This window comes from Diorhabda sublineata, chromosome 5 (assembly GCF_026230105.1).
Source record: "Diorhabda sublineata isolate icDioSubl1.1 chromosome 5, icDioSubl1.1, whole genome shotgun sequence".
NCBI lineage: Eukaryota > Metazoa > Arthropoda > Insecta > Coleoptera > Chrysomelidae > Diorhabda > Diorhabda sublineata.
This window is the reverse complement of record NC_079478.1, coordinates 628,896-642,373: the sequence shown is the minus strand read 5'-3', so window position 1 is coordinate 642,373 and position 13,478 is coordinate 628,896. Positions and strand designations below refer to the sequence as shown.

General features: G+C 29.8%; 2 protein-coding genes across 2 annotated transcripts in view; both read right to left on the bottom strand.

The window, feature by feature from the left end:
* Positions 1-895: 895 nt before the first annotated feature.
* LOC130444345 (ras-related protein Rab-23) lies at positions 896-10,198 on the bottom strand. The gene is made up of 3 exons (XM_056779432.1): positions 10,166-10,198; positions 1,954-2,075; positions 896-1,067 (listed from the first exon to the last, which is right to left on the bottom strand). Exons 1-3 carry the CDS (start codon positions 10,196-10,198, stop codon positions 896-898), a joined length of 327 nt encoding a protein of 108 aa, XP_056635410.1.
* The window catches only part of LOC130444344 (uncharacterized), a 58,629-nt gene continuing 47,138 nt past the window's right edge, over positions 1,988-13,478 (bottom strand). Inside the window, exons 4-5 of the mRNA XM_056779431.1 lie at positions 10,166-10,271; positions 1,988-2,075 (exon numbers count right to left, since the gene is read on the bottom strand). Coding sequence (XP_056635409.1) covers positions 10,203-10,271 — 69 coding nt within the window. The 3' untranslated portion in view covers positions 1,988-2,075; positions 10,166-10,202. The remainder of the gene's footprint in view (positions 2,076-10,165; positions 10,272-13,478) is intronic.

Sequence of the window (13,478 nt, the reverse complement as noted above, 5' to 3'; positions counted from 1 at the left end):
CACCAAAACTTTCACTACTTTCGAGCAGAGAATAACGCAGTCTATAATTCAATTTCTAATTATTATTGTATAATATCATAACTATTGGAATGTGGCAAAATTAAACACCAAAGTGTACTAACTAGACGTTATCAGTAAAAATTCGCATTTGCCATAATTTTTATTAAAGTATTTTGCATGCATAAGCTATCTGAAACGACAAAAGAGTCAAGACAGTGGATTGCAATGGAGAATCTGTTTCGGAAAAGGCAAATACCGTTTCATCAGCCAGAAAAGTATTGGAGACCGTTTTTAGAGATAGTCTTGGGTTTGTGTTCATAGATTATCTTCAGGTTGAAACAATAACCAGAAAATACTACTCATACATACTATGGTGAAGATAAAAATTGTAGAAAATTGAAGAAAAAAATGTCTTGTTCCATTATTAGTCTGTAAAATTTTCAGATAACCTTCCTGTGACTATATCCATTTATTTCGAATACCACTGATAGGCAGAGCTCCTTTGGATATCCGGAAACATTCTGTCTGTTACTTAAGCATAGTTGAAGGTTGATACCAGGGTATTATAAGATCAAAGTGGCAAGTAACTTTGAGTTAGGACTAATTACATTACAGTTGTGACAATATTATCGCTAAACTCTGTAATTATGATCTGAAAAATATATTTTTTCTATTTGTTACTTGAAAATTCTAAAAAATGTTAGTATCTTCGATTATTTTGTTATTTATATTCTACCAAAATGGTTTATGAATGTTTATGAAGTTTAGTATAATATTTATTAGTATAAAGAATTCAACGAATTATCCATTCTATTATTCTAGAGTGAAAATAGTGGCTTAAATCTACTGTTTCTTATTAAATAAAAATGACAAATCTTTCCGTACAGTATATGACTCAATTTACCTTAAGTTTCCAAGAATGTGCAGCTTCGAATGAATCTCTATCTACAGTTGAAAAGGCAAGAACGCAGGCTTGTGCTCCTCTATAATAAGCTTTAGTAATGGCATCGAATTCTTCTTGTCCCGCAGTATCCCACAGCATAAGTCGAACATCTTCGCCATCTACTCTGAAGTTTTAATAATTGTAATATAAATTGGGTAAAATAATAACTATACATGAACATTCACGCCCTTATAAGTATTATGATACAAAGCATTTCAATGAGAACTATCCATCTTATTCAAATTTGAGGAACATTTAAATGCTGGGATGTATTTAGATTTTGTAGTAAACCAATTACCTCTTTTAATGAAAGAAATCCACACTGATGGCGCCTGCTCACGCTAATCAATTCATTAATGGTGAATTGAATAAACTATTTCCTTGAAGATGGCCACCAAGGTCAGCGGATTTCAATAACATGGACTCATTTTTCTGGGGTCATATTAAGAATGAAGTGTACAAAATACCTCCAACAACAAGGGATGACATGATGGAGAGAATACGGAATAAATTTTGGAATGTTTCGTAATGATAATCGTGTACGTATAATTTGGTAAATAGGATAGTTTTTCATTGTTTTCTTCCTGTAATTTATTTGTAATATACTCGATTTTTCTGTATATTTGCAATACAACCTCAACAATACCAAACAGCAATGATAAAATGTTTTGAACTAATTATTTTAAGTATGGGGAATGCTCGATAACAAAAAGAAGTGTATTGGTAGTACTCTTCTATATTCACATAAAATAAAGGGTGATTCATTTGGAAAAAACCGAGAAAATAATGCACTAGTGTTTTTATTCACCTTGTATCATAATAAATGAAAATTAACGAAATAAATATACTATAATTACTCTAATTTTCAAATTGATTTCTCAAAGGACAAAAGAGGCATGAACTTTATCACCCTGTATGTAGAAAATGCTTATAGAGTGCCGATTGTAACTAGGTGCCAGTAATCAATTAAAATGCATGCTATTCGTTTTCAACAAAATCTTCATACTTACTCTATTTGTCTTTCTAAAAAATCTACACCTATAGTTTTCTTATAATCCTTAGTGAAAGTCCCCTTGCAGTATCTTTGGATCATGCTTGATTTGCCCACCCCACCATTACCCACGATGACCACCTGCGAATAAAATATATTTATAAATTAGACATTTGACTATTATAAAGACAATGATTTATAACTTCAATGTATAAAAGAAAAAAAATATATTTATAAAGAAACCATAGTCATAACTTCGAAACAAGTTCAACCCATTGAACCAATTCCACTCCTGCCGCAATTTTCTGTAGGACTCAGTATTGTTTCCTTAATTACAATTTTGATTATTTTAGCCATTTTAATAACAGTCACTGTAAAGAATCGAAAAAGATTTTCTCAAATCCAGATTCTCAGAGACTTCGAGGATGAAGTCAACACCAAAGGAGGGAGGAGAAATGTAAAAAGTTAAAAGTGTCTCAAAAAACATTGAATACTATAAAATGTCATATTTTGCATATAACCGAGTGTGAGGTTATAAATGTATTTATAAAACTCCAGAAATCCAGAGATAGATTGTGTTCAATGCTTCAGAATATGTAACTTATACTTAGATAAAGGTTGGTTTATGCAGCTAAAATTAAAACTAAATTGAAATTAACATTAAATTAAATTGAGAATAACTATAAGTTTTTGGTAAATCAATATAAATGCCTTGTATGGATCCTTCTTGTATACAAATGTGGATACAGACACTGTCTATAATTGTTCCATCGTCTTAAGGGCGTTGTTGACTTTTAGCATTGCTAAAATATCAAAATACCACGAATAATATTTCCATAATCAAAGAACAAGGATGTTGTAAACCAAACAATACCATCGATACAGACTGACCTAACATATTCTGTACTCATAACCTCACAAAATTAAGGAATTAAATTAAGAAGTAAATAAATGATACACTTTTATAGCTTATACAAACCATTAAGTAATGTTGATCACCTCACGCTTTTAGGACAATGACATTAATGTCAGTCATTTCACTATTATCATATTAATAATTATTTATTTTAGTTTTATTAATTATTTAACTGTTTACAAGTTTTTTTAGCTATTGTTTATTATTAAACAGTAATGATATTACCGTGAGTTAGACTACCTCATTAACTGCATTGTTTATTATGTTGCCTAATTATTTTTATACTAATTTGTTTAATATTATGGTGTTATCTACTAAGATTGCATTCGTATCTCCGAAGTTAATTGCAGTATAATAGTTTACATAAAAATGGCAAGGTTCGTCGACTCGACCCTATTAATCCTCTTCGCCTCCAAGAGATACAACTAGTGAATTATACGGAAGAAGTAGTAATTTCGTGACTCGTGAAAAACCAACTAATATAGTTAATGTTAATTTAAAATGTTTTAGTGTTTAGCTATAAAGATTATAAGGCCAGGTAAAATATGTGTTGTTGAATGGGTTCGACAGATATTATTTGGTCCGTTATTTGGATTCGACGAACATTAGTGGGTTCAAAAGATATTTGTTCCGTTATTTGGATTTGACGAATATTACTGGTTTCGAAAGGTATTTGGATAGACAGTTGTTAATTAACAAATTATTTTCTAACCGGATTTTCTCCGTATTTCTCTAAATTAGAACAATTGGCGGAGTTATCCTACTCAAGTCAACACAGATTCACTGTAACAAAACAAACTAAAACTTACGAATAACTGATTTGGTTACACGTTCCATAATATTGTGTTGAAATCCTCAAATCACGATATAAAAGTCTCAGTAATATTGAAAATAGATTAGAATACATATTTCCAGTAGTTGTGTCAATGATCCAAAAATGTGTTTACGCAATTTGTTGCAATTGGTTAACATCATTTAATAGGCAGAGTTCATATAGTTTCCTCAAGAGGATTAACGTATCAAATAATATCAAAAAATTGGCTGAGAAACCTCATAACGGGCGTGCGTGAAACCTTTTGAAACACAAAATACATCTCGGTGCTCGATTGCCACAAAGCCACAACTTTTGGGCGTTTCGACTCCCACTTCTCATTTCGTAGCCCCGCCCACGTATAGTGTTGTTATAAATTCCACTTTACTCTGAGGAGTACCCTGAGTAACGCTGATATAGACCATCATAAAATGGCTTTAGAAAGATCAAATTTTTATACAAAAACCACAAATGAATATCACGTACGGAGCCGATTCTTGTTACTTCCGTGAATAAAGGAATCAGACACGCACCAATCAATAAAATAGACAATCCAATAGCATTTTACACTGCATTGTGATGACTTGGAATATTGATAAATATGATTCGAAATGATCGGAAAATTACTTATTAGTGATTTCAGTCTGCCTATATTTTCAATTGATTGAATTAAAAACTGAAACATGACACATACATAATAGTTAATTGTATGTGTGAATTATTATTGATGAAAGAGGGTTTTTTTATTATGTGCAACTTTAATAAATTGAATAAAATAAAGTTTGGATAGTAATTGTACCATTAGAAACAAAATTTGAAGTCATTCCGTCTAGTATGAGGTTCGTACAACAATGGTAATTTGAATATTCGGCAGATTATTACCTTTAGTAAAATTAGAATGAGCATTTTCCAGACAGCTACAAATATTTCTTTTCATCAGATCTCGAATCATTTGTTCTTTACAGTGCTATAATTTCCATAGAAAAACAAATTTCTAAATGTACAGCTGGTTCCAAGACATAAATTTAATTGATTTGTTGCATATTTATCAACAGTATGACAGTTATATACTATTATGAGATGTGAAACAATTAAATTATACTCCAGTTTGTTTTGCCAAAATTCTGTAATCTAATGCATAATTTTCTTGTTTAACATAAACAGTTTACACTCACTAATTTATATTCCAAGTACTTACTCCATTCTTGAAATATCCTTATGAAAAACAATATCTGTATTGTATTGTATTAATTGTATACAAAGTTGGAAAAAGAGATTATCCAATCCAATTTGTTTGATATAACTTGCGTAATAGAAAAGTAAGAAACAAAATAATACTGTGAATTATTCAAAGATGTTGAACCAGTATTGAAAATATAATTACTGTGACGTCGTTTTTCGTGACATTTAGCAATCTTCTTTATCTCTTCTTGGACTTTATATGGAGTTCTCGGTGTAGATCGTTATTGCGGACATACCTCGGGCCGTTAACTATATTCCTTAGTATTCTGTTTAGATTCTTTGTAGGCCAGCATAATTACTTTCACTTGTACAGTCCCATAGCTGTAAACCATACCGATTTGATTATTTGTTTGTATATTAGCACCTTATTTTTCAATAGTAAGTTGTGAGCCTCTTCCTAGTAACTAATATCGATTTTCACATCCAAGTTTCAGTTCCTCTATTTTCTTTTTGATATGTTCTTGTCGCTTTTGTGTCGTATCCAGATGTAATCCTAGATATTTGACCGTTTTCATATATAAGATCATCTTATCGATTGGGGTAACTGGGAGTTTGTTTATCTTGACGAAAATGTAGCTAATTTAACATTTTCTGTAACAGGGGTGTCACAACTATATAACAGGTTCAGTATTAGTCTCAAAACACCTCCTTGATCAATACTGAACATCATTCACTAAAACTTTTCATTATCTAACCTATAAAAATTCAACGTCATTCATAACCTAACCTATTAAAAATTCCTAAAGTAACCAGAATCAATATTTCAATTAATCGAATTTCTATCAACGTCACTTTGAATATTGAATTTAAAAACCTATGAATTTTAATTTTTTTTACAAGAATACGATTCAAAACTACAAAAAATCCTAATAATTGTAATTAGAAATTTTATTATTTTTATACATACTTCTTATATTCTATTTTACCATAATTTCAGTCCCAAATGATGAATACATAAGTATTCGAAAGCTCGGAAAATATATTAGTTAGTCCACTTTGGTGTTATATATTTATTCTCGACATAATTAGCATCAACTTCATATTAAATGTATCCAAAGGGCACCATGAATAAAACCAGTTATAAAGAGAATATGCACGTATTTTTTTTATATTTTCAATATACTTTTTATATAAAACTCCATAAAAAAATATTTACTGTTGACAAAAAAGTCCCAATAATTTTTGTAATAATATCTCGGTTAAATTAAGCTAGTTTTATTACATATTACATTATATTTCATACGTAATCATCCATTAAAAATTCATAATCGAATATATAATTTAGAAAATATACTATTTAACTCCTTGAAAACAGCTGTCAATGAATCTCTTCACTAAGTGTTGGTCATTCCCTGTTATTTCCATCACTGAACTATCACAACCGAACTTAGTATGGAATGTACGTTCTACAGAGTTCTACAGATTGCAAATTTTAAAACGCAAAACGCTTTGCGTACACCAGAAACATCACTTGCACATGCGCACTTGACAATAAATAAGTTTAATAAAATAATTATTATAATATAAAGCGTTGAAACCCCGTTATTCATTCAAAAGCAATCTTATTTCTATAATGGAGTCTACCATTGATTTCATATGCATAATGCTTGGAAAGAGCTTTTTGTAGAATTGCGAAATTATATGAATGCAAGCAGCACGTAGCCGAGAAACCTTTATTTATGACAGATGACAGATTTACAGACTTCATATTCATTTGCCTGACATCAGCATCTTCTATTTTTTCAACAAAGTAATGCATATCTACGTATATGCTGTTTAAGCAGCCTACATTTCGTTATAAAATTCCACATAAAATAAAGACAATCACTCTGTTTTCGCAAACGCGACAATGTCTACATACTTTATTGTAGATGTACCAGATAGTGAAATGAAACAAGTTTTGTTATGTTTGCTCTACACCTTAATGTGATCATTAAAAGGTATTCGACATCATTGAAATATTGAATATTTTATGTTATAGTGATCGTTGAATAAATTTGATAATCACTAATGGCCTAATGTATTGTTCAATAAATCAAACGCGTTTCCAGACGGATGTATATGATGATATGAAGAAACAGGTTCATGAAAAACGTTTTATCGAGATTACGGGACAACGGCATTATTTACATTCCTCGTATAATTGCATCTACTTTAAAACAACTGTTGGTCGTTGTATAATTTGATTCACTTACACAATTATAGAGTGTTTATACTCGGATATTATTTTAACTGAAAAAATATAAGCTAATAGAACGAATACGGTAATAATTAGTTAACAATACTTTTTAGTTGGTTTTTGTCTGTGGAGTGTGTAAATAATGTATCAGATTTAGACATTTATTCTTTTCGTTTTAGAAAGTGAAGCATGAAAAAAGCTTTGCTCTCATTTTTCTTGTTTCTATTTTTAGTTCCAGGATTGTTGCTTTTTTTCAGTACTCTAAAAACTTTGAAGAAAATACTCTCCAAAAATAATTTGAAACAGCAGCATTAAATTGTTATGATATACCATCCTGCTGAAACCATTTTTTATTGCTTCGCTATTTGATTGATCAAAAAATTTAAATAGTTTTTCCGTTAAAATTGCCGATAATACTTGTCCAAACATTAAATTATGAAACCTTATCTATTTTAGAAACCCGCATCTATCAAGGAAAAATTTATTTCAATAATGTCCCAGACGGATCCTACTTCATAATTAATTACTGTTTTCGGTTGGCCAGTTTTAAGGGGTTAGTGTTTGGTGAACATGGTTGAATTTTAAAGGGCAGATACCTAATTACAATGAATACCTTTCACTTATATCAATGAGTAATAATTCATGATATTCAAATACATTTAATCTTTTAACTTATATGTTTCCACCAGCAGCCCAGGGAATACCGACTTCTACATCTGTCACAAAATATGTGCAGTTCATTTTTGTCCTGATCTTAAATTTTGAAATAAAAAAATATACTTCTTCGAGTTATTCAATTGTAGTATACGGTTTCTTAGATAGAATAAATTCACCTGAAACGCAATAAAAACGGCCAGGTTGTACTTTACAAACCTTTTCGACTTTTTAAAAACAATATTAATCTACCTGAACATTACAATTAAGATAAACAATCTATATCAAATTCATTTTCATTCTGTTAACTGCTGTGGTAGGAAATTATTTTCATATTTCATACAATCAAAAGCAATTAGCCTAAATAACCAAAAAAAATAATGATATCTCTAAAAAGCGTATATATTTTGGTCATTAATGGCTTTTTGTAACTCCAAGTATGATCTATGCATGATCAGGTGACCGATGTGGAAATTTTAGATGATGAAAATCTACATTTTCTATTTCTATTGCAGTTCTTCTATCTAATAAAATCGACTCAGTACTGCTATTGACACATATATCTGCCTAGACGTTAATTATAACTTTTCATAAAAGATTTTTTCTGACTTAAGACTACGATGATGAATTATTAGTCATTCAGAATGTTTTATTTTTTATTATGACAATACATGACACAATTGAGAATTGGTGATATTTCCAATCATACTGAGTTAAATAATGATCTAAATTTTTAAATGAAACAGAGTTTGAGTTTTTGTCATTCCATAATAGTATCTTTCATTGACTTACTTTCACAATTTTCATAACTATTTGATAGTCTGTGACCGCAGTTCATGATCTATCAAATCTTATTAGGGATGTGAATCATTACTTTAATCTTATAGAACTGACAAGGATAAAATAAAAATATTTAAAAAAATTTTAATGTTACAAGTATTTAAGAATTATTTAAGATGTTGATTATGAGAGCTGAAAAAGAATAATATTGTGAACATTTATGTACAAAAATTAGAAGGAAATTTGGTCATATAGAAACTATAACTGTCTAATAATTAGCTAAAAAATCCGCTATTGAGTAAAATTAAAAATCATGTACAATGTGATAATGGGAACCATTACGATCTGTTGATAATATATTAATTGATACCATGTATCCCTTATTCTACCCTCCATTAACGTATTGTCTCGGATAACCTAATATTTGTTTTATATTAATGTTAAGAATCATAAATCTACCTATTTAACTTCGAGTTACTATTGTATTCGTTCAGATTTATTGTACCTGACCGTTCCTAATGAGAGTCAAGGTCATATTTAAGCGATTTCAAGTGTCCTTTTGTATACAATAAGATTAGTATATAATAGAGCATATACACACATAGTGTGTTCTTAATAGTCTTGACATCAACGAGAGCAGTCGTCAGATTATTGAAACCACTTTATTCATTTATATTTTTTGCTCAATAAATAACATTTTAGAAAGTTGTGAGATGGGTTATTTAACTTGTTCATACTTTATGGTAGTACTATGTATATTCCACTGATCAACAATTTTTTCAAACATTACAACCATAATTGATAACATTAACTTTTTGAGGTTAAACGTAAGAATCTATGACAAATAATTTATACTCAAATCAACAGCTGATTTTTGAGATAATTATTTGGAAGAAATATTTTCTATACAAACAACTATTCTTTACATTTCTCTACCCATAATTTTTCAAGTTTTTCACCATCAACTGTATTGAAACCATCTTTAAGATTTAAGAAAATTTGTATCAAAATATTTTGATACAATTTTGGCTTAAAAAATACTTTTATTCAATTTTTTTATATCTACTATATAAGTAGGTACTATAAATAGAAACTATTTCCATATTCTGTAATGATCAAAATTATAATTTGGTGTGTATCGACAAAAATGTGTGTACATGATTTCTGGAGAATAATTCAACATCCGTTAAAATATATAACTAGTGAAAAATAGCTTTTTTCTTCAAAATAGGATCAAAAGAGCTGTCACTTAAAACTATATACCTAAAAGTGTTTCATTTATATACAGAAATTCATAAATTATCAATTTATGTATACCATATATACTAGAGTCAGACTGAGTTTTATAGTTTAGGTTTGGTCAACTTTAGTCTGTCTTAAAGAAGTTCGTAACTTGGTACTTGCTCGGATTGAATGTTTTGAAGAGAAAGGCATATCCATTGTGCTGAAAAGGCGCAATAACGTGAAACTGGCTTACATAACATGTATCTACATTTCTAATAGTAGAAAATATGACCGCTCAAGTTAGACTTAAATCACTAATTGACGTATTTCTCACATGACGAATGTTGTTATTAAACAAGTGATATTATATTTAGAATTCTTTACTAAAGTTTTTTTTAGCAAAAGCAGAGATATTACTGTATTACCTTCAGGGCCACTTCAAGTTCTTCTTCCCTCATAATGTTAGGCACGTGGCCCGTAGCCCCTTAAAAGGGCTCCTGAGCTCATCGTTCCTCTGCTATTCTCTGAACCCTAAAACAAAAAAATATGTATTCGCACATTAAATTAAATGGAGTAAAGTTTGATTAATAAGGAAGTACTTCGAAAACTATAAATTAATTAAAACTGCTGATTATAGGAGTAAATGTTCCTTGAGATACAAAGTGCAAAAAATCTGCATAATTATTTGAAATGTCTCCATTTACCCCACATATTTTGCGTTAATAAAGTGGAATGATGATTCAGTGTTTATTCATTTTTTCTGGGTGAATTTATTTCTAATTAAGTAATAGTTATATTAATAGGAGAAATAAGAGATGAATGTGTATTGCTTCCACTAATAATATTGTACTACGAGAAAATTGATCAGGTCTTTGCTTTTTTGCAATTTTTTATGTTTGTCAATCTTCATAAATGTATACACGCCTCTACTGTTACATATCTAACACCAAGAGTTGCCTAAATTTAGATTTGCATTATACCACAAATGAAACAAAAAAGTAAAGGATGGTGGGAGATGATGATGTGTTTGTACAGGAGATTCCTAATTACGTTATTTTTAGTTCATTTGTAATGGCAAATAAAACACTAAACTTTCTTCTTATTCACCTTTACTACGTCATTAAACTATAAACCAATAAGTAGTGGACTGTATTTACTGTTTAACTAAATTGTACATTGAAACTAAAACATTTATACACTCTTGCTAATTGACATCAACCAAAATACATAATATATAAATATATTATAAGATAGTAGCGAACTAATAATCACACGCACGCTACCAAGGCCAAAAAGCAAGTGTTACACTTTTTCTATTTATCTTACGGCCCATTGTTAACGGACTAGACAAGCAAAAAAAGGTCTGATAAAAGAAACCACAATACGGCTTGTTGCCATGGTAACAAAATTCAGTATATGCGGCAAACAGATTAATAACAAGAAAGAAATATACATATATACGAGGTGCGTTCACAACAGTGTTTAATAAATCTTATTCAATTATTAAACAGATTACTACTACGTAATAGCAGGTTGACTCTCAATTGAGTAGTTTTTCAGTTTGTTTAGTTGACGTAAAATATCGTATGTATATAAAATACAGAACACAAATTTAATACTTGGCGAATTTTTTAGTGGATAAATCACATACGATTACAACACTAACCTTTTTTCCTACGAACAGAATATGAGGTCGTTAAAATTAGCTCTGGCAACTAGGTGTCACTAAAAGAGCAGTTATAGTTTATTTATAATTGAGATGTGTGATCACAAATTTCATATGATGGCTCTTTCCTATAATAAAATTTTCTCACACCACCCTTTTCGGAGGTATCAAGCCTACAAAGTGGGTAATGATAATGAGACATTTTTGTCAAATTTTTGTTAAATGTTATTTGGAATTAGTTCACTTATTTTAAGTGATCTATTGATTCATATGATCGTGCAGGTTGTCAATGTCAAATCGTATTTTGATAAAGACCGAAATAGTTCGAAACGTCAATTTTTTTTACGTTTTTCCAAATAGTATATTTCATTAAGAGTCTGGATATGAGGATTTCGGATTTCGGAACTTTCGTGTGAAAAATTACGAAAAAATCCATTTCTGGACGTATTATGAACGATAATTTTTATTATAGATATCTGAAAACAACGCTAAAAATAAGAATTAAATTTAAAACCTAACCAAACACGATTAACATTACCATAGCGACGATATATTTATTATAGTTATTGTTTTATTTTCAGTCAGTTTAATTCTTATTAATTTTGGAAAAAATGCTTGAAAGAAAATCCAAATATTCTTAAAACATATTAGAACTAGCAGCACAAGCCAGTGCTGATTGGTTAATACCAAAATCCAGGTCGAGATGTGAACACGAATATCAAATTTTTATGGAATGGCGAGATCTCCAAAAAGTTAAAACTGTAGGTTATGATATTCTTCTAGTTTATTTTGTCGACAACGCCGAGAATATGTCTCCTGTCGGGGATATAAGGTGCTAACGCTGTATTTTATAAAAAAAGTATGAATGCAGAAACTTTTGTGCAACATTTTGCTAAATTCAAACTATCGGGATCTTTTTTAATTTTACATTTCACCATGATTTATAGGTTAAGCTAAAAAACGCCAATATTAATAATTCATCAATTTTTAAATTTCTTTTGACCGCCTTAGGCTCTGTAGTCTGGTATTGACCGCTCACCACATGGCGTTCGACATCTTAAAGGATTATAAAAATTTTAACTAATGAATGAATGTGGAATGATATATTTGTATGGTGATTATATTTCGAACGAAATCACATTTATTTATTTGAAAAATTAAAGTGGTACAGAAACCAGACACCCAGTAAATATTATTTTATCTCAAATATATTTCACGTACATGTTTATTATAAAAATGTCAATACAAGCTTGGAATTTGATTTCGTTTTAACATGGAATAAGAAAGATAAAGTTATATTCTGCCTGGACATAGATGACGGTTACAACGAAGGTAAGGTAAAACTTGCAAAACTCTTCAATTGTTGGACAGTATTGTTCATCGTAGTGTTGAGAATTCATGAAATTAATTGTATATACTAGGAAAATATTGAGAACCTGATTATGAATGAATATGCCTAATCGGACAGTCGCGCGCAACAAAAGTGAGTCGAACATCTGTATTTCAGTTAAAAGTGTCTCTACGTCGTCTCATGTCTTTAGCTACACAACGGTCATTTACACTTTAGAGCGGTATCTCTTTCCGAACTTTCGTTGTGCAGTCGACGAAAATATTCGTCGGCCGTACATTACCGCCTTATTATTCACACGATATTGAAGCTAGATTTCAATCGTCTACATTCGCATCTGACATAATAAATGTCATTTCGACTACAAACGTGGAGGGAATTATTCTAAATTCAAATAGGGAATAATACTGCATTCTAGATAATTAGAAAACGTAGTTAGTTTTTCATGAGAAATTCGAGGAGATATGATATAGTATGATATTTTTTTTTTTGTAAATAATTTCAATTCAGTTGGAATTTCATTAAAAACGCAAAGATTATGAGTTGTATACATTAAGAAAGAAAAAAGCGTATTTTTCGACGGGTTTTTGCCTTGATAAATATTTTGGATCAGTTTTTAGCATTCCTGTGTATAACTGAATTGAATCTAATTTATTAATTGTCAAAAAAACAGATAAATTGAAGTGTGTGCATTATTCAATAAAAAAATACAGGATATCATATT

Excerpts from the sequence above, each read along its gene's own strand:
- LOC130444345 (XM_056779432.1), bottom strand. The coding sequence starts at position 10,198 with ATGAGGGAAGAAGAACTTGAAGTGGCCCTGAAG. Across the intron at positions 2,076-10,165 it reads AACTTGAAGTGGCCCTGAAG|GTGGTCATCGTGGGTAATGG; the intron begins GTAATACAGTAA and ends TTTTATTCGCAG. Across the intron at positions 1,068-1,953 it reads TTTTTAGAAAGACAAATAGA|AGTAGATGGCGAAGATGTTC; the intron begins GTAAGTATGAAG and ends TTAAAACTTCAG.